The 19,708-nt window shown below is 60.8% G+C and overlaps 1 protein-coding gene across 11 annotated transcripts in view; it reads right to left on the reverse strand.

Moving 5' to 3' along the window:
• Positions 1-8,295, reverse strand: part of TLE3 (TLE family member 3, transcriptional corepressor) — a 29,744-nt gene extending 21,449 nt beyond the window's left edge. For 7 of the 11 annotated variants that reach the window (XM_032122706.1, XM_032122704.1, XM_032122696.1 and 4 more), the window contains exons 1-5: positions 8,063-8,294; positions 7,505-7,647; positions 7,259-7,359; positions 7,107-7,170; positions 6,151-6,195 (exon numbers count right to left, since the gene is read on the reverse strand). In XM_032122706.1, coding sequence (XP_031978597.1) covers positions 6,151-6,195; positions 7,107-7,170; positions 7,259-7,359; positions 7,505-7,528 — 234 coding nt within the window. In that variant the 5' untranslated portion in view covers positions 7,529-7,647; positions 8,063-8,294. Of the gene's footprint in view, positions 1-6,150; positions 6,196-7,106; positions 7,171-7,258; positions 7,360-7,504; positions 7,648-8,062 lie in introns of all 11 variants that reach the window. The other 4 variants (XM_032122699.1, XM_032122698.1, XM_032122697.1 and 1 more) reach the window with 2 other exon arrangements.
• Between the last annotated feature and the right edge of the window lie 11,413 nt (positions 8,296-19,708).

Genomic DNA, 19,708 nt, shown 5'->3' on the forward strand with positions numbered 1-19,708 from the left:
AAGGGACTTCACAGCTCATCCAGTTCCACTCCCTGCACCTTTCAGGAGCCCAGGTTGCTCCAGCCTGGCTTTGGACACTTCCAGGAATGGGGCAGTCATAGCAACCAGTGTCCCACCACCCTCCCACGGAAGGATTCCTTCCCACTATCCCGCCTATCCCTGCCCTCTGGCAGCGGGAAGTCATTCCCTGTGTCCTATCGCTGCAGTGACACTTCGCTATCGTGACCCCTGTCCCCAGGGCCAGGCTCTGGCCAGCACAAGGCTTTCAGCACCCAACACTCACAGACCACCCGACAGCTCCTCTGCTCCCACAGAACCGGGCCGGGAGCTCCGAGTGCTGAATCCAAGCTCAGCCCCGGCGCCATGGCCGGAGCAGCTGGGCTGGCACCACATGTGCCACCGGCCACCCATGGTGCCACTGCCGTGCCCAGCCACAGGAAAAGCTCCTTCCAGACTTTTTGGCACTGGCACTTTGATCAGATTATATTTAGCTCCAGCTCCATTAAAGATTTATTCCTCCAGCTCCAGCCATTGGATTCGGGATGCAGCAAGCGTGGCTGCGGCTCCGGGAGCGCTGCCCGGCCAGCTCCCGGGTTCTAGAACAAATCTGATCAGTGTTTGAGGGGAAAACAGCAGTGCCAGCACCAGCTTCCCTCGGCTGCACCCTGAGAAAAACACAGCATCCAGCCAGGCTGATTCCATGGAGCAGGAAGGGAAGGAGCTGGGTTTTCCCCGGACGGCCCTGACCAACAACACAAGTGATGCTTCCACCTTTAAATCCAAAACTTCCAAGCAAGATGTGAAGCCAAACTCCCCGTTCCACACAAAAAGAGACTTCCCATGTGGGATCCGGCAAGCACAGAGATATTGGATGTCCAAAATATTATGTTTACAACCGTGAGGTTTCCTGTGAACATGAGATTCAATCGTCTTTAAATATTTGCTCACTTTCCCTTTTCCCATTCCCCGGCACATTGAACTCCAGTTGTCCCCATTAAAACTTTAACCGGGAGGGAAAGGGATCCTCTGGAACGCCGGGAACAGGGGAGGGCTCCATGCCCAAAACCTTCCCCTTCACGGGGCTCATTCATCACCTCGCCCAGAGCCACGGAGCCCCCGAGCTGCTCCTGCCAAGGAAAGCCTCCTTTCCCACCGCGGGTTGCCATGGCAATGCCGAGCTCCGCATCCCCTTCCGCTGCCCTGCGTCTTCCCTGGACCAGGGCGGGTAAAACGCCCGGAGGGGGGCATGGGGAGAGGCTCCCACCCACCCCAACACCTGCGGGAGCCAATCCCAGGATACTCCCCCCAGCACAGGGGTGCTGATGGTTGTTAAAAAGGGCAAGGAGTCGGGAGAACCTGAAATCCCAACTAATCCCCCCTCACTCCGTGCCCCTGCCAAGAATCTGCCCTGCTCCCTGCCCAGAACCTCCCGGGTGGGGTTTCAGTGGTGGGGAGGGCGAAACCAGAGAAAACATCTGCACCGGTGATAAATCAACACTGGGACCACTTGGCCCCGGCTGAGGCTCCTGTCACCTGCTCTTAAAATGGCCAGAGCCACCAGCAGCATCCGAAGCACTTGGGGACACAGGGAGCTGCTCCTGGCACCCGTCGGGAGCTGGGATGGGCTCGGAGCGGCAGCGGCTCGGTGTTAAATAGCTGGGGCTGGCAGTGCCCAACAGCTCCAGCTCCCTACACTCCCATCTCTACACCTGGATGGGCCAGAGGGAATTTAAAAATAACCCCCCAGATGTCAGTCATGGGAGAGGCAGAGCAGCCTTAAAATGACCCAAAATCTGGGAGTGCAGAGCTCCAGGCTGGATCCAGGGGGTGGGGGTGACACCCCCAGACAGGGCTCTGGGCAGTGCCAAATTGTCTCAGCTTTGGATGTCCATGAGGCAAATGGGGACTGCAGGGATGTCCCAGCCCCAGAGTGACCCCCCAGGCTGATCCCAGCACGGCACAGGACTGGACACAGACCCCTCCTGGGCTCCCTGTTCCTGGGAAAATGGAGCTGCCTGCAGGAACCAGCCCCACAGGCATCGCTCTGCAGGGAGCATCCCAAAAAACCCTGCACAGGCACCCCAAAACACCTTGAACAGGGCATGCCCAAGACCCTGCACACAGCACCCCAAATGCCCTGCAGAGAACACCCCAAATACCCTGCACGTGTCACACACCCCTCAATCCATCCCCCAAATGGAACAGATTCTCAGTGGGGAAGGGAATTGCACCAGGCCATGGCAGGTGGAGCCTCAGAACAGATTTTGGGCCCCACCAGCCCCAAGTCCAGCCTGCCCTCGCTCCTGGATTTACGCAGCGGGATGAAGGATGGAGAGAAGGTGCTGAACACAGAGCACTGCCCTTCCTCCTCCAGGAAAACACCCCAAAACATCCATATTTCTATCATTAACTCCAGCAATCTCCAGAGGTGGAAGGGAACACCAGAATTATCAAAGGTCCTGCAGACACCCCACCAATCCCACCCTGTGCTCAGAGCATTGTCCAAACGTTCCTGGAACTCTGGCAGCCTTAGGAACGTGACCATTCCGTGGGGAAGTACAAATACATCTCTACACACGATCACTGCATCCCTACACCCCCGGAAATGGCGTTGGTGGGGCTGCCAAAGGTGATGGGAGCCCCATCCATGGGATGCGGGAACACAGCACCAGCACCATCCCACAGCTCCCACTCGCAAGGCCCCAACTCCCTCCTCTTCTCCCAAGCACAGCTCCCTCTGCACACACCCCGCAGTGATTTTCATAAGGGTCTGCACCCCACAGCCCCCTCCGGGCGCCCCAGATCCCCCCCAAACCCTCCTCCCTGGCGGAGGAGGAGGAGTAAATCACACGAGGCGTGAAGCACCAGCAGCATTTGTTGAAACCAGGATATTGTCTCTTTAAGCACATGAAAATCAGGCCCTTGAGCAGTGTGGTTCTCACTCGGGCGCACAATTATGGGTACTTTCAGCTGTCTACCACTATTTCAAGTGCTCTCTCCAAGCGGGCTGTCAATGGCATGTTGAAAGCTATTTGTGGCTGCTATCGTTATTAGCAAAGTGGAGAGCCTGGCTGATGAGAATTAAATTCAGGGCGGGGGTGCGGAGGGGCAGGACACAACCCCTCATTAGGGAATTACCACCAGCAATGGGGTACAGCTCGCTGAGACCCCCAAAACACAGCCAGGACCCCCCCTGAGTCCAGAATTCCCATCTGCCTTGGGAGGCCTGAGAGCACAGCTCACAAATTACTCGGCTTGTGAAGTATTTAGCAAATTATTACCTGGCACTCCTTGCTAACGAGCACGACAGAAAGGATATTGTGTTCCTAGAATATTCTAGAAACACACAGAAAAAAAAAAGCTGCCTCTCTTCCCTGGAAGTGTTGGGGGCTTTAGGTTTGTTCCAAGCATTAGGCAGGAAAACAAGAAGTGCTTCAGTAGAGAGTTCTCAGCCATAACAAGAAATCAAAGGCCAGCACAAAGGTTCTGTCCTCCGAGGTGTCCCGTTTCCCCACGCAAAATGAGTTTTCCTTTTGGAATGGTTATTGCTCTCGGCAATTATCCACGGAGATCTGCACAGAAACAATGTGCAGCCGACAGGGGAAGCAAAGTTTCTTTTGGAAAAATCAATTAACCCGAACAAAAAAAAAAAAAAAAAAAGAAAAAAAGTTTTGCCGAGGTTTCAAAAGAAAACTCCTGATTGGAGTCGGGTTTAGGAAAGCTGAGCCCGGGGAAGGAGTTGAGTTCAGCAGGAAGACTGATGTAAGGAGCGATTCACTGCAACCGACTGGGGAGTCACTTCCTAAATATTTCCTTGCATATGGAGTTGTTTATGAAACTCCATTTTTTTTCCTAACGAGAAACAAAACGAGAAGAAAGGAGGGGGGGAGGGCAAAAAAACCCCCAGCCCCACACGCAGCCACATATGCACACACTTAATATTCAGCGTGGAAGAGATAATCTGTTATATAAGCCCACAGACAGACAATCCCCTTTTGCTTAAAGATGAAGTATCCATCAATGTTTGTCTGGAGCAGATGTAATCACAAGCAGTCAAGTCTGGAGGGCAGGACACTGCATGAATAATTCAAGCACTTCAGTCTACTTGATTGTGTGCAGATAAACACAAGTCAACCGCTAAACAGGTCAGCTGATAAACTTGTTTGTTCAGGACCAGCCACCCTCAGCCAGATGCCGGCACGACCACGCCGCAATTAGCGGGATGCCTTGCGGGATGCCTGGCGGGGGGATGCTGCGCCAGGGATGCCTTTCAGGGGATGCTGCGGCCCCAAAGAGGGGGAAAGCCCTCCCCGGGCCCCCGCTGCGGTCCGGCACTCCCCGCCCGCCGCTCCCGCTCGCCCCATTTTCGCCTGGAAGCGCAGCCAGGGCTGCTTTGTTTGCTCCACGTTGCTGTCAATTACAGAACGAGACAGCTCCAGCTTCCCCAAGTTCCCGGCAGCGGGCACGCAGCAGATGTCACCGCGAAGGGCCCGGGCAGGCGCGGGATGCCGCTGGAATCACCCGCACAGCACCGAGCACAGGGACCGCGCTGGGCCTCCTGGGCTGCCAGCACCGGGGAAGAGCAGGACGGCGAGGGACCGAACCAAACTGGGAATTCTGAGGCTCCTCAGTCACCCCCGAGACCCCCACGGCACACGGAGGACGGGGCTGCTCCATCCACATCTCCCAGCGCTCACCCCGCGCTGCCAAAGCCCGCCGATCCCTCGGGATGCGCCCATAGGCCGGTGGAAAAACGCTCAGCACGTCTTGGGAACGGCAGCCCCCAGCAGGCGAACAAGCCCAACATCCCGGGGCGTTATTCCAGCATCTCCCAGCACCCAGCGACCAGGTAGGAAGAGGGTGGGGAGAGGAGAGCCTCTGCCCCAAGGTCAGGTCACTCCAGAGCCCGCAGGCATTGCTGAGGCGGCTGCAGGCTCCGTGTCCCTCTGGACACCCCAAAGCCGTCCCCTCCTCGGCGGAGGACACCCCGGGCCTACCCCACAATCCTGAACTTTGGGCTGTTCCCGAGCACCCCAGGACCAACCCGCCCAAGGTTCCCCCAGCGCGGGGGTCCGGGCAGCCCCCGCACAAAGACACCTGGGCCGGGCAGCGGCCCCGGAGCGGGAAGTCGGGATTATCTGCGTGGAAGGAGATATTTATAAAAAACTGAAGACTAAGCAGGAATTATTTTCGTTGCCCCGTGACTACAGCGCAGAAAGGCAAAGGGAAGAAGAGAGGCGCATTCAGAGACGCTGCTTTGCATCTCATCAGCGCCCAACGAGCCTCCTCAGAGGAGGGCGATGCCGCTATTAAGCCAAACCACTTTGGAGTTGAATGGGGCTGATTTGCGAGCGGCAAAGTTGATGTCAACTTCTATCTGCCTTAAGTTCTTAATTAGAACTCCTTCTAAAACCAGTAAGCAGCAGCAGCACAAATAATCAGGTCTAATCTCAATAATAACTTTATTCCTTTAAGTTTTACCATCATGTGCGCAGCCTTTAGGCTCTTTACCGATAATCTTAGCAAGGTAACACACCACATTCTGCTGGGGCCTTCTCTATTTTTTCCTTCAGGCAACTTACATATTAGAGGAGACTGGAAGGGAACAAAAAAAAAAAAACAACAACCCAACCAGCCCCAAACATTGCTTCATTTCCCCAGATGCAAAGACAACTCCGTGACATTGAGCAACACACGGTGAGCTCTGGGAGCCCTGGAGATAATTCCCTGCTCTGTCTCACGCTCCGGCAGGGCCAGGAGCAGGGGATGACCTTACAAACAGCCCTGTTGTACCCACAACACGACCAGAGGCGAACACAGCACATATCAGTGTTTTCCAAGCCTTGGGAACTCGCTATTCCAGGTATTGACCTCCCAGCACGGGAGGAGAGGCTGTTCTCACCTCTCTGCACAAACACTCAGCCTAAAACCGAAATTCCTCATGAATATCGACAAAATAACCCCACCAAGTGCCATCAACCTGCGGCTGCCAATTTAACAGCCGGGCCACGGGATCCCACCTAGAGTCACATCCCTGCCTCCAGCACTTATTCCCTAGTTAGTGCAATCAGGGCCGATTTTACCTCAGGTGGAGGAAAAGGGCAACAGGAGATCAATTCAATCACAACTTCCCCCCTCGAAATTACTCACCTGTTTGTGCATTTCAATATTCAAACCGTACGACATTTCGTAGTACTGAGGAAGGAACAAAAAAATAGAAATAAATTCAATTAAACATGAGAGCCAAGAAGAATTTGAATTCAATTCACAGAAGGTATTTGCATAAGGTCATTACCAAAAAGCATCCTGGGCAAAACTGGGCTTAAAGCACGGGTAGCCAAGGAAATTACACCTTATAATAAGCAGATGTTTATGGGTTTAACTGGCAGGCACTTAACGAGGGGACACTCCTTTTGACTCCTGTTTTCTCCTCCTAAGCTACTTAGAAAAACAAAGAGGCGCAGAGCTGGGTGACAGGCGTCTGCTCAGCCCTGGCAGAACAGGTACAGCCCGGAGTCTGGCCAAAAATCCAGCTTCTCACCGAGGGGGGGGGCGGGATTTGTTCCCCCCCCCGGGATCAGGGGAGCTGCTGGGAGCCCAGGGAGCCGCCGGGAAAGGGGGTGCTGGATCCTGCTCAACCCATCAGAAACCCAAACGAGCCCACCCGGGGGGCCCGTGATGCAAATTTTAGCTAAAAAAAAGAGCGTTTTGAGGCAACAAAAGTGCCCATTTCCCTCGGGAAGGATGAGTGGGGGGGGCTAGGGGAGGGGGAGCTGGGATGGCTCCCGGGTGGCCTCGGGGGCAGCAAGGGGGGGACCCCCACCGGCACCAGGGAGCTCCCCCCGAGCCCGGGGTCGCCGCTCCAGTCCCCCCGCCCCCGACCCCCCCACGGCTGCAGGAGCGCTCCAAAGGGGTTAACAGGAAACTTGGGATTGCGCTTCCAGCCGTCTGGGGCCCGGAGCGCCTGGCACCGCCGCCCCCCCGCCCCGGGGGTCCCCGGGCAGGCACTGCCCGTACCGGGGGGGGTTCCCCCGGTCCCCCCCGTCCGCAGGCTCGCAGCTAATGACATTTGCAGGCTGATCCGAAATCTGATTAAAGTCTCTCACCATAACGTAATGGCGCTGCATTTCGGTCTTCTCGTTCGCCAGCTTGTCATACTCCACTTTGAGGCTGGGGGGGGGGGAGAGCGCACGGTGAGACCCCGGAGAAACGGGGGGCTCGGGGCGGGGGGGGCGGCCGGGGGTCCCCCCGGGCTCACCTGTGGTACTGGGCCTGCAGGAACTGGAACTCGTCCTTGATCCGGTCGCAGGACTCGGCCACCGTGAATTTGAAGCCCGGCTGGCCCGGCTGGTGCGGAGCCTGCGGGAAGCGGCCGCGGGGGGTTACCGGGGGGGCACCGGGGGGCGAGGGGGGGGGCGGGAGGGGGGGGCACCGGGGGAGACGGAGGGAGGAGAGCGGGGGGGGGGGTGCGGGATGGGAGTCCGGAGGGGGTACCGGGACTCACCGGGTGCCGGCCCTGGGGGTACATGGCCGGGCTGGGGCGCGGTCACTGGAAGCAGCCGCGCCGAGCCTCGCTACGGCGATCGCGACGTGCGGAGCTGCCGCTGCTGCCCGCCGGCCTCGGAGTACTCCCGGAGAGGCCGAGAACTGAACAAAGGGACGAGAGGAAAGTCCGTGCTGGGGGCGGAGGAGGGAGGGCGGAGGGGGTGGGGGGGAGCGGGCCCGGCCGGTTCCCCCCCGCACATTCCCCCCCCCGGCCCCGCACCGCCGGGGAGGCGCCCGCGGAGCCGAGCCCAGCCCCGCAGCGCCGGGGCCAGGTGCCGACCCCCCCGGCCGCCGCGCTCCGCGGGCCTCCGCTTCCTCACCCCCCCCTCCTTCCGGCACTCGCTGGCGGAAAAAAAAATAAAGAAAAATCACCCCCCCACCCCAGGAAAAAAACAAAAAAAAAGAAAAAAAAATAGATCAAAAAGCCACAGCGACAACAACAACAACGCGGCGGCGGGAGGAGGGTCCCGCGGTATTCCTGCGGCCGGGAGAAGGGGAAGCAAAGCCAGGAACTAACGCCGGAGCACGACGGCCATGGAGGAGAGGAGGAGGGGGAGGAAGGCCGTACACATCCGACTTCCCGGGCGCCGCGGACATGCGAGGTGCGAGCGGGTCCCCCGCCCGGGGGCGGCCGTTCAGCTGCGTCCAGCCGGGATCGCCGTAACTCCGGGAGCCATCGCGGAGCGGGCGCGGAGCGGGGCAGCAGCGCCCGAGCACGCGGTGCCGCCACAGCGCCCGGGCGGAGCGGGGCGGCGGGCGGGGGACAAAACCCGGGCGGCCTCTCCGCCGCCGGCCAATGGCGGAGCGCCGCGCCCACGTGGGGCCGGCGGCGGCGAGCGCTGATTCGGCGATGCCGGCGTGACGTCACAATGGCAGCTTGTGTCTGACGGAGGGGTGGCCGCGAGCCGCGCCCACCCCGGGCCCCGCCCCGCGCCGGCCCCGCCCCGCCCCGCGCCCCCCGGCCCGGCCGTGACTCGGGCCCGGCGCTGCCGTAACCCCGCTCCAGCGGCCCGGTTTGGGCTGTAAAACAAACACAAGCGCTTTGTCACCGTAACGCCTCCGCTCCGCGGGCCGCCGCACCGAGAAAACGCTCGGTACGAGCCCCCCGTACTGGCGGGCGGCGGCAAGGCCGCGCTGCCTCCCCCGGCGGCCGCGCGGCCCCTTTGATGTGTCGTGAGGGCCGCGCTGCTCCCCCTCCGCACCTCCCCTCACGCCTGAGGGGGTTTAACGAGGAACACGGGTAATGGCGTTAACGTCAGGCGTTCCCGCCGCGCCCGGGGGACACCCGGCTGCGTCCCCGGGGGGGGACCCCGCGCCCGCCGCAGCGGAGCAGGAGCAACGCCGGTCCCGGCGGGCCGGAGGGAGCGGGGCCGGGGCAGCCGCGGCCCCACGGGCGGGCCGAGCCCGGCCCAGCGCACAAAATGGCCGCTCGCCCGCGCGTCAGACGGAGCCTCCGCCCCACGTGGGGCCGCGCGCCGCTCACCGCCCATCCGCCAATCACAGCGCGGAGCGGGCCGCCGCTCCAACGCTATTGGCGGGGAGGAGCGGTGCTGTCAATCAAAGCCACGAGGGGCCGCCGGCGCGCAGCCCCCGCCTGCCGCCCGCCCGCCATGGCGGCGTAATTAGCCCGGGCCGGCGCTTCCTCCAGCTCAAACAATCTGTCACCGCCGTGCCGGGCGGGCCGCGGCACCGCCGCGATCTCTGCGGCAACGCCGCGGCTCGGGGCTTTCTCGACAAGAATGAAGCGCCGCAGCTCAAATAATAAACAAGGGGCAAAACGCCTCGAAATCCCGCCCCGCTCCTCGTTCCCCGGCGTGGGGGGTGCGAGCGCCCCGTTGACCCCCGGGGTGCGGGATGGGGGTGCCCCGGCCCCCCCTCCCGCCGCTAATTGGGCGCGTTCCGGTTGTTGACGTGACGAGCGCTGTCAGCGCCCGGCGCTGCCCATTGGCTGCCGCCTCCTGGCCCCGCCCCTGCCCCACGTGGGGGCCCCCGGCGCGGCCGGCGCGCCGCAAAACGCGGTGCGGATTAAACGCGGTGCGGATTAAACGCGGAGCGGAGTCACCGCGGGGCCGCTGCCCCCGCGCCCTTCCCGCCTCCTCCGCCATTCCCGGCTCTTTCTAATTCCCTGATTCTGCCTCATTTCGGCTTTTTTTTTTTTTTTTTTTTGGCTTTTTCTCTGTCGAGGCGGCAGCTCTTTGCGAAGCCCCTGCACTCTATGGGGAGCATCGGGGTGAAGTTGAAGGATCCATTGGGGCATCCACAGGGGCACCCATTGGGATGGACATTGGGTGCCCATAGAGGTGCCCTCATTGGGATGGACATTGAGTGCCCATAAAGGTGCCCACCGGGGTATCCATCCCTTGGGGTATCCACTGGAGCACCTATTGGGATGTCCACTGGAGTCTCCCTGGGGTGCCCATCGAGTGACCCATTGGGACCCCCATCGTGGTGCCCATCAGGGTGCAAAGCCCCCCCCGGCAGGCAGATCCTGGGAGAGGGTGTGGGATAATGTGGGAGCACGGCCCTCCGAAGCACACGGAGCAGGAGCAGCTCCTGGAACCGCCAATGCCGGAGAAACGTGAAAATTAACGTGAAGGAGCAACGCTGGAACTCTTCGTGGTGGAACCGGTCCTTGTTTCTCCTGCACAGTGCTCCCTCCAGCAGCTCCTGCTGCCGAGGGCAGCCAAGGTGACAGAGATTTAGTGGGGGAACGTGTCCGGAGCTCCGGGTGTCACACACTCCCATCGGTCCCAGGAGATCCCAAAGCAAAGGCAACAGCACCTGGAAATCCTCCCCCTGGGGAGGGACTCGGGAGTGGGACACGCTGCCCTTCCTCAGCACTCTGCCCTTCTTCCCACCTCATCCTGGGCTCATTCCCGGCAGGAAAGAGGGGATTGTCCCCTCTCCCCTCAGGTGAGGCCCCACCTGCAGAGGTGCTCCAAGGGCTGGAGCCCCTCTGGAGCCAGCCTGGGAGAGCTGGGAATGTTCACCTGGAGAAGGGAAGGATTCAGGGAGAGCTCAGAGCCCCTTCCAGGGCCTAAAGGGGCTCCAGGAGAGCTGGAGAGGGACTGGGGACAAGGGATGGAGGGACAGGACACAGGGAATGGGTTCATAGTTGAAAAGTGGAGATTTAGATGGGATACTGGGAATGAATTGTTCCCTGAGAGGGTGTGAGGCCCTGGCACAGGTTCCTAAAATAGCTGTGGCTGCCCCTGGATCCCTGGAAGCGTCCAAGGCCAGGTTGGAGCAGCCTGGGATAGTGAAGGTGTCCCTGCCCATGGCAGGGCTGGCACCGGATGAGCTTTAAGGTCCCTTCCAAACAATTCCAGGATTACATGATTCTGTACAATCCTCACTCTGTACCCACCGACCTGGAAAAGCAGGAAAAGGGGGCAATTCCCGTGGTGGGGCTGAGCCAGACTCTCTGTCCCAGGGACTTTCCAGGGCCAGACTCAGGGGATGTGAGGCCATGGGGAGAGGAACAGAAAGCGGCGATTTTGCACAGAAAAATCACTTTATTGCTCAAAATAGAAGCCATTAGCTGGGCTGTGCCCCTCCCCCTGTGGTACTTATGGACAAATTCTGATTTTTACTTAATGGTTTCCCTGAAAAGGTTGTAATTTTCTTCCCATTCCCATCGAGCCGCAGCTCCAGCGCCGTTGTGGTGAACTCCAACGGCCAAGGATGGCTCCTGTTAATTGATATTCCTCATGCTGGGACCGCACTGAAAGAGGAGATGTTTTATTTTAGCTTATTAAAACTCACCTGGTTTGGGGGGAAAAAAGGAATCAAAAGAACAATTAGGGGTGAAAGGAAACGTTCTGGCTCATATTGATTTAAGATCTGCTTAAATTGATATTTGCACATCCCAGTTAGAAACCCGTGATCTTTTCCCAGAACTTATTTTTCTCTTTCTGAGTTGGGTTTTCTCTTTCTGAAGGATCTCAGGAAAAGCCTCAGTGGGAGCAGCCGCTGGCTCCTCTCCCAGCTGGCCACGAGGTGCCTTTGTCACCGTGAGTGGGGACACCGTGTCCCGCCTCTCCATGAGGGTGGAAACACCACCCGGGGAGGATGGGGATGAGGCCTTTGGGGACACTCAGTGGCACCCAGTGCCACCATTACGGTGCCTTGCAAAGGGCAGCTTCCCATGGGATCGTGTCCCCATGGAGAGCGGGAGGCATTGGGGGTTTCCGGGACAATGTGACGATCCCTCCCTTAGGATGTCACGGCTCCAAGGGTGGCTCTGCCCGGACATGCCCCGTTCCTGGTGCCGTGTGAGGTGGCACAGCCAGGAAAGGAAGCTGGAGATGTTCCTTCCCCTCCCCACGTCCGGGGAGAAACCTCGGGCTCAGCTTGTGGGCACGGGGTGTTGTGACACTTTGTGACACCGTCCTGTCCCCAGCAGCCTTTCGGGGAAACCGTCGGAGCTGCCCTTCCCCTTCCCTTCCCCTTCCCCTTGGCCTTCCCCTTGCCAAAGCTCCTCTGCGGGAGCAGCCGCTGTCCCCATCCTCCCGCGGCCCCTCCCTGGCACCGCCACCCCCGGCCCCAGTGACCCTCGGGGGCGTCCACAGCCCCCCCAGCCCCCATGATGGAGCTGTGGGACACAAGGGAGGGAGAATCCCTCAGGATGAGGGCAGGCACAGCCCCAGCCACCCCCGGCCTCCTGCGGGACACAAACCACCCCTGACTAGACCCATCTTTTCCCAAAATCTCCATCTGCCGTGTCCCCGTGACTCTGGGAAGGGGCTGCGGGGACGGAGGCGATTCCCGGCCGCACACACGTGTGCACACAGACGCCACACACACCCGCACCCACGTGTGTCCCTTGTGTCCCCTCCTCCCTCCCCGGCGCAGCCGAGCTCGCCCGGCGTGACGGGAGCCGCCCCAGAGGTGACTTTATCGCTGACAAGCCGGTCCCAGCCCCGGTCAATGGTGTGTGTTTACACTGCAGGTGACATTATCTGCCCTCCGCGCAGGGCAGGACCCTGCCTGCCAAATTCCCTTCAGCTTTCAAGTTTATCTAAACAAGGATTTCGGAGTGGGAAGGCAGCGAAGCGCTCGGGAACGAGCAGCCCCGGCGAGCCCGGATATTTGGCTTTGTGGGGAGCTGGGCTTTGTCTGCTCTTGGCGGCGAGGTTTTCCAGCCCCCCCGGCAAGAGAGGATGAGAGGATTCAACCCTGCACCCCTCTGGCACCGGGGCTCTGCGGTGATGGCCACAAGGATCAGCAGCCAGCAGCACCGGGAAGCACCGGGATGCACCGGGATGGGGCTGGAGCAGCACGGCCTGGTGGGAGATGTCCCTGCTCGTGGCACGGGGATGGATGAGACCTTTGGGGTCCCTTCCCCGCCCAGACCATTCCAAGAACCGGTGACGTCTCCAGGCGGCTCCGGGAAGAGCGGCGGGTGCCGGTGTTGCCACAACAGGCCCCGATTGCCGCGGCCTTTCACAAGCGGAGCTCCGCTGACCTCGCCCTCAGCCGCGGGTCTGCTTGAGCAACGCCAGTGCCCGGCCCAGCCCGGCGCCTCCGGCTGCTGCCGCACGGCCGGGGGGGCCCTGGGGGGCAGCACCCCGGCTCGGGACCCCACAAAACCCCGCCGAGCCCGCGGCAGGCTCCCAGCACCAAAACCAACACTTTTCTCCCGTGTGTCCCTGGATTTGGGACAGGGGGGTGAGGAGCACCCATGGGTGCACTTGGTGCTGGGGGGAGGGAGAGCGCCAGGACCCCCCTGGTAGCAGAGGCAGCTCCAAAGAGCTGGAATTACAAAGTTCTGGCCAGGATGTTGGGACAGCGGGAGGAGGGATCGTGCCCGGGACGCACCCTCGGGACCAAACCCAGCAGCTCCAGTTTGGGTTGGAAGGGACCTTAAAGCCCATCCAGTGCCGCCCCTGCCATGGCAGGGACACCTCCCACTGTCCCAGGCTGCTCCAAGCCCCGTCCAGCCTGGCCTTGGACAGTTCCAGGGATGGGAATGTCCAAGGATGTTAAATCCTCCGCAGGGAGGTGGGAGAGGAGGCCCGGTTTGGCTGTGCCCTTGACATCCCCCTCATGCCCCGCGGCTGGAGCCAGGTCACTCTGGGATCCTCACGGACGCTCCTGGGAGCTCCTGGACGCTCCTGGACGCTCCTGGGTGCTGTCCCGTGCCCGCCGCCCCCGGACCGCGGCCCGTGATCCCGCAGGCTCACCTGCCCTCCCTTCCCGGGGCAAACAGCTCAGCCCCGGGTTTTGCTGAGCACTGTCTAATTATAGATATTATATTGCAAATGGCTTTTGGGCCTGCTAATGGTATTACTGGTGTTATTCTTCTACTTGTTAATTATAACCAATTTGTTTGGGATGCCTTCCCAGTTTTCGGCTGTAATTGCTCTCCCCATTCCCTGACGGCTGTGACTCAGCAGAAACTCCGCAGTTTCGCTCAGGGATGAGGTTTCTCTTTGTCTCTCCTGCCAAGCGTGGCTGCAGACGCTGCCTGAGCGGCGTGGCTACTGCTCCCACCGCGCCGGTGGCCGCCGGAGGGGCCGGCAGGGATGCGGGATGCCGGGGCCGGTACCCACGCGGGGTTGGAAGTGGGACCACGGCAGCTCCGCGTCGCCCTGAGCGACCGGGCTCAGGCTCGGGATGCTCTGGAGGAGCCGGCTCAGGGCTGTGACCCGTGAACCGTCCCAGGATCCCGCCTGTGAAATCCCAGCGAGCTCCGTGTGGCCAAAGGCTTAGCCCGGGGAAGGGGGGAATATGAAAGGGATTGTTGTCTTTTTCTTATTGCTAAATTCTTAAGAAGTTTGCTCTTCTCCTCTGGCCGGCATCAACTGCAGATAAGTTATTTGGAAAGCGAGTATTTCAGCAGAACAGCCGCTCAAGTAGCCTAATACACACATTAGAGTCTATTTGCACTTAAAAGAAGTGGGAGGTATTAAATCAGCCCCTGGCCAGATAGGCATTGTATAAACAAGAGCTGTTAACTCCTACTTGATAGCGATGATAGCGAGGGAAAGCAAAACAGCCCTGCAGTGTCACCACCGGCCTGACACAACTTGTTGTAGGTCTGGGCAGAAAAAGAAAACAAACCCCTGCGAGTTCATGGCTGCGGGAGGGCGGCCGGCGGGGGGATGATCCCAAACCCTCTCCCGGCCCGAGAGCGGCTCCCGCACCCGCGGGGAGTTGCCAGCGGCCGGACAAGCGGTGGACGCGCTCATGGAGCTCGGGACAGGGCGGTGACCCCGGCCGAGCCCTCGGCATGGGGGGTTTCCATCCTGGATGCCGCTGCAGCGGCGCTGGGCCGCGCGCGGGGCCGGGGAGATGCTGCTGCCGCTGCCGAGGTATTAATGAAATTTATGAGTCAGAGCGAGCGAAAGAAACTGTTTTCAGCTGACTTCACTCACCACTTCCTCTCCTCGCCTTCGCCTCTCCCGGCAGCCCACTTATCTTTGCCTGGAGCGGTGCCCACCGCCCCTGCCCGGTGCCGCTCCCGGGAAGGGCCGGAGCGCTCAGCACCGCTCCCGCCGCGGAGTTCGCTCCCTCCCTCCCTCCCTCAGTCACTCAAGCGCTCTGAAGTTGTTCTCTGTGGCTAATCAAATGTCAAAACAAGCTGCCCCTGTGATTTGGAGAGCTTTTAAACAGGAAGACATTCACCGCTGAGACACCAGAGCGCCGGGCTCTGCCGGCAGCGGGAGCTGCCCGAGCTCAGCGCCGCTCCTGGGAGCTGCTGGGCTCTTTGGGGTCTCCCTTTCGGGGGATTGTCACTGCGGAGCTGGTAGCACTGATCCCACGGCTCGCCCAAAACCAATGCTGCTGTCTCCCACGGGACTGGGGCTCCATCCATCCATCCATCCATCCATCCATCCATCCATCCATCCATCCGTCCATCCCCTGGTGGGCAGCAGCAACACCCCCATCCCTGTGTCCCACTCTTGATTCTCACCCATGGTTTATAGCCTGACCCTAAACCAGGTGCTCTGGGGCTAAAGCAGCGTCCTCAGCTCTGTGCCGGCTCTGCAGCACTGGAGGATGGAGGGGACCAAACCTCAGGCGACAGCCTCAGCCTCGCTTTCCACCCCAAACCCTTCCTAAGCTCTGCGTTTGCTGCTCTGCCTGAGCTCTTGCTCAAACCTCCCCTCCCAGCACCCCCGGGGGCCGTGCCACCCCAGCACCCCCGTGCCCTCTGTGGGGCCGGGAGGCGGCTGTGCCCGCTGCCACCGCGGGAAGGACGCCGGGAGCAGACAGGCAGCGGCTTTGTCCCAGCGAGAGGCGGGGAGAGCGCCGCGGGTTTGTTTTTAGGCAAATGAATGGATTTCAGTGTTTGACCAACACCGCGGGGAATGCCAGGCCCAGGGATTTGGCAGCTCTGGTTCCTGCGGGAGGGAGCAGCCCGCTGTCCCGGCTCTCCCGGCTCTCCCCTCTCTCCCTTCTCTCCCCTCTCTCTCCCTGCGCTGTTATTTTATTAAATCATTAAAAGGCACTTCTTTAATAGCTCCAGAAATAGCATTTTTCATGTGGCTGGGGCTGCTCCCACCTGGAACCGGCACAAATCCTCCCCTCTCTCCCCGCTCTCCCCTCTCTCCCGGCGCTCCTGAGGGCCGCGACGTGCGCGGGGCCGTTCTGGGAAAAACGCGTGGCAAGGGAAGATCCAGCAAATCCTCGGGACCGCCGCATCCCGGAGGGCTTTGCCTGCCAGCCGGGAAGTTTGCGAAGGGCTTCACGCTCTCTGGAGCCAGGCAGGGCAGCGCCTGGAGCAGCGCGGCTTTGGGAGGGATGCAGGAATGGCTGCGCCATCCCTCCCGAGCCCGGCCTCGGAGCGGCCTCGGAGCGGCCCGGGAGCAGCCGTGCCAGCCCCACGGGAATGCCAGGAGTTTTCCGTGGAGGGCTCTGGCACAGGCACTTCCCTGCTCCGGTGCTCGGCGTGGGGCACAGCTCAGCCCAGCCTGGAGTGGGAATTCCCAGGGGAAAAGCCGTGGGAATGACAGCCCTGCGCCCCAAACAGCCCCAGCCTCGGAGAGGGCAGGGCCGGGAGCTGCCGTGACCGGGCCCCCGGGTGATGCTGCCGAGCCCGGCCTGCGAAACGGCCCCGACCAAGAGCCCAGCCCAGCTCCCGCTGAATCATCGGGGATAGAGGCAATCACCCGCCTCTGGAAGGGCAGCAGCTGCTTTTCCCTGTGGTATCTGGGAGCAGGTAGGAGTCAGGGCTTTCCAGTCAGTGTAAGATCACAGGATCATGGAATTCTGGATGGTTTGGGTGGAAAAGGACATTAAAGCTAGTCCCATTCCACCCCTGCCATGGGCAGGAACACCTTCCACTGTCCCAGGCTGTTCCAAGCCCTGTCCCAGCCTGGCCTTGGGCACTTCCAGGGATCCAGGGGCAGCCACAGCTTCTCTGGGCACCCTGTGCCAGGGCCTCACCACCCTCCCAGGGAACAATTCCTTCCCAATATCCCACCTCACGTGCCTGGGCTGTCCCCCCACAGCCCGGTGCTCTAGGCCTGGAATGTGGGTTTGGGAGGCACCACCCAGCACCCAAGTGGTGTTTGCTGCTCCGCTTGGCACCGTGGGCAGCCCCTGCTCTGGAGCTGCCCCAGTCTGGGACAGATAAGGGAGTTACAGACCAGCTCTGGGGGGTGATGGAGCTGTTTGCAGGCAGCTCCTGGCTCTGCCCAGCTGGGATTCCAGGGCAGCCACAGATACCCCGGAACATTCCGGGTGCGCTGCCCTCGGAGCCTGCCCAGCTCCCAGCCCAGCCAGGTGAGACGTTCCAGCTCTGCTCCGGTTGTGTAACAAGCCCGGGGCTGAGCCAGGAGCCAAACCCACACTCCTGACCCGGCCACAGCTCGCCCACGGCGGGCACAGGCTGGGACACGCTCCACTCCGAGCTTCCAGGTGCTGCCCTGCACAGGGAACACGGGAATGCATCCACGGGACTCCCTCTCCTTTGGACACCTTTGATCCCGGCCTTGTGGCTGCCCGCCTTCGTGCCGTGGGTGCATTGAGTGGGACAAGGATCCAGCTCTGTTTCATGGAATGCCAGGATGGTTTGGGATGGAAGAAACCTTAAAGCTGATCCCGTCCCACTCCCCTGCCATGGGCAGGGATGCCTTCCACTATCCCAGGTTGCTCCAAGCCCATCCAGCCTGGCCTGGAACATTTCCAGGGATGGGGCAGTCACAGCCTGGGCTGGCAGAAGGGGTCCCTGGGTGGACAGGATGGCCTTTGAAGGTCCCTTCCAACCCAAACCATCCTGGGATTCTGGGATTCCAAGGGAAGAGCTGCTCCTCCCTGGTGCTGAGGCGGCCGCTCCGAGGGCTCTGTGGGTCACATCACCTCCTGTTCTGGCACCATCAGCTCCTCCAACAGCTCTGTATCCTCGGTGCCTGCTCACTGAGGGGGTTTGGAACCCAACTTCCACAGCCCTCAAACCCAAGGGAAAGAACAAAGGATCAAATGATGCCCCTGGAGCAGGAGGAATTCCTGCTTGGATGGTGAATGTTCCTATTTCTTGCTTTAAGAGAGGGCAATGAAAGCTGCCCGAGCCAGCGTTTATCGGGGTGCCTGCAAAGGGGCACCAGACAGCCCCAAATAAAGCCCCAAATAAATGGGATTATGGCCCTGCTGTTCCACCTTCGGATGCTCCCTCACCCCGTCCCTGTGGGTGAGCTCCGAGTGACCGTCGGAGCCGTGAGGAGCCTTCCTGGGCCCCTGTCAGCTCCATCATTATGGACATCCCAGGCTGCCTTGGAAAACCCTTCCCGGATGATGCGCTGGAGGAATCCGGTCTGGACATCAGAGCGGCCTCGTTCCCGCGCTGTTATTTTATTAAATCATTAAAAGGCACTTCTTTAATAGCTCCAGAAATATCATTTTTTCATGTGGCTGGGGCTGCTCCCACCTGGAACCGGCACAAATCCTCTCGCAGGTTCAAAGCCGTCTGGCTTCTCCTGCTCCGCCAGGAATTAGGGATAATTGGAACGAGCGCGTTCAAAGGAGCGCGAGGTCGGCGGAGCTGACACCGCGCGGTCCCTCCCGCCGAGCCCGAGCCCCCGGCACCGGCACCGGCACCGGCCCGGGCTGCCGCAATCCCGCGGGATGATTTATGGCCAAAGCCCTGGCGAGGGACGGCAGCCGGGCCGAGGACGGCCCCAGAGCCCGCAGCCTGTCCCGACACGCCGCTGCTGGGGCGCGGAGATTAAAGGCTCCTGCTCGGCAGCGGGGAAATGCAAATGCTCTTGGAACGAGCTGTTAATTGTCAAACCGCAGCATTTCGGGGTAATCATCCCTTGTGCGGCTCAGCGCAGGCCCGGAGCTCCCCGGGAATGGGCTCCGGGACAGGAGGATGTGTCTTGTTTATGGCTGCGGCGGATGCAAAGGAGTGGGGAGAGAAGTGGGAATGGGGGGGAAAGGGAAATTGGAGAAGTGAGAAAGGAGAGCGTCCGGGGGGACAGCGCTGGTGGCCGTGGCTCAAATCCCATGGGGATCCCATGGAGAGGGAGACCTTCTGATGGAGACGGAGGTGGGGCGGGGGCGGAGAGGCTCAGCCTGCTCCTGGGAAAGGCTGATCCCATTGGGAATGGCCCCGGGGATGGCACGGAGGCTGTGGAGGCTCCAGGACCTCTCCCCGAGGCCAGGGCTGATCTCAGCCCGTTGTCACCACGTCCAGCCGCGGCTGTCGCTGCCCCGGAGCTTTGAGGCCCCATCAGCAGCTGCTCTGTCCCTACCCTGCCCTCCTGGGGCTGAGCCCCGGTGTTTCCTACCGGGAAGAGGAGGGAGAGGTGGCCCAACCCAGCAAGAAGGGACCCCAAAGCCACCCTGGGACAGAAACCTTCAAACTCCCCCAAAGGGCGGCCGTGGCCCCGGCACCGCAGCCCCCGCCGGCACCTGGCGGGTCCCTGCGTGAGGAACACCTTCCAGAGCATCGGGATGGTTTTCTTCCCTGGCTTTGGGAAGACAGAGACCCCCCCGGGCGGAGAGCGGCTCCTTCAGAGCCGGGTTTCAACAACCAGGAACTCGTGTGTGTCTTGGACTGGAATCCAGTGCGGCTGGGGCCATGTGCAAGATGTAATTTAAGCTCCAGCTCCGGGCCCAAATGTTCTCCAAGTGCGGAGGTTTTGGCACCGAGGGTTTGGTTTGGTCCCAGCTTTCATGGCAAATTGAATAATCACAGGAGGGGGAGGAACGGGGA

This window comes from Corvus moneduloides, chromosome 13, assembly GCF_009650955.1.
Source record: "Corvus moneduloides isolate bCorMon1 chromosome 13, bCorMon1.pri, whole genome shotgun sequence".
Lineage (NCBI taxonomy): Eukaryota > Metazoa > Chordata > Aves > Passeriformes > Corvidae > Corvus > Corvus moneduloides.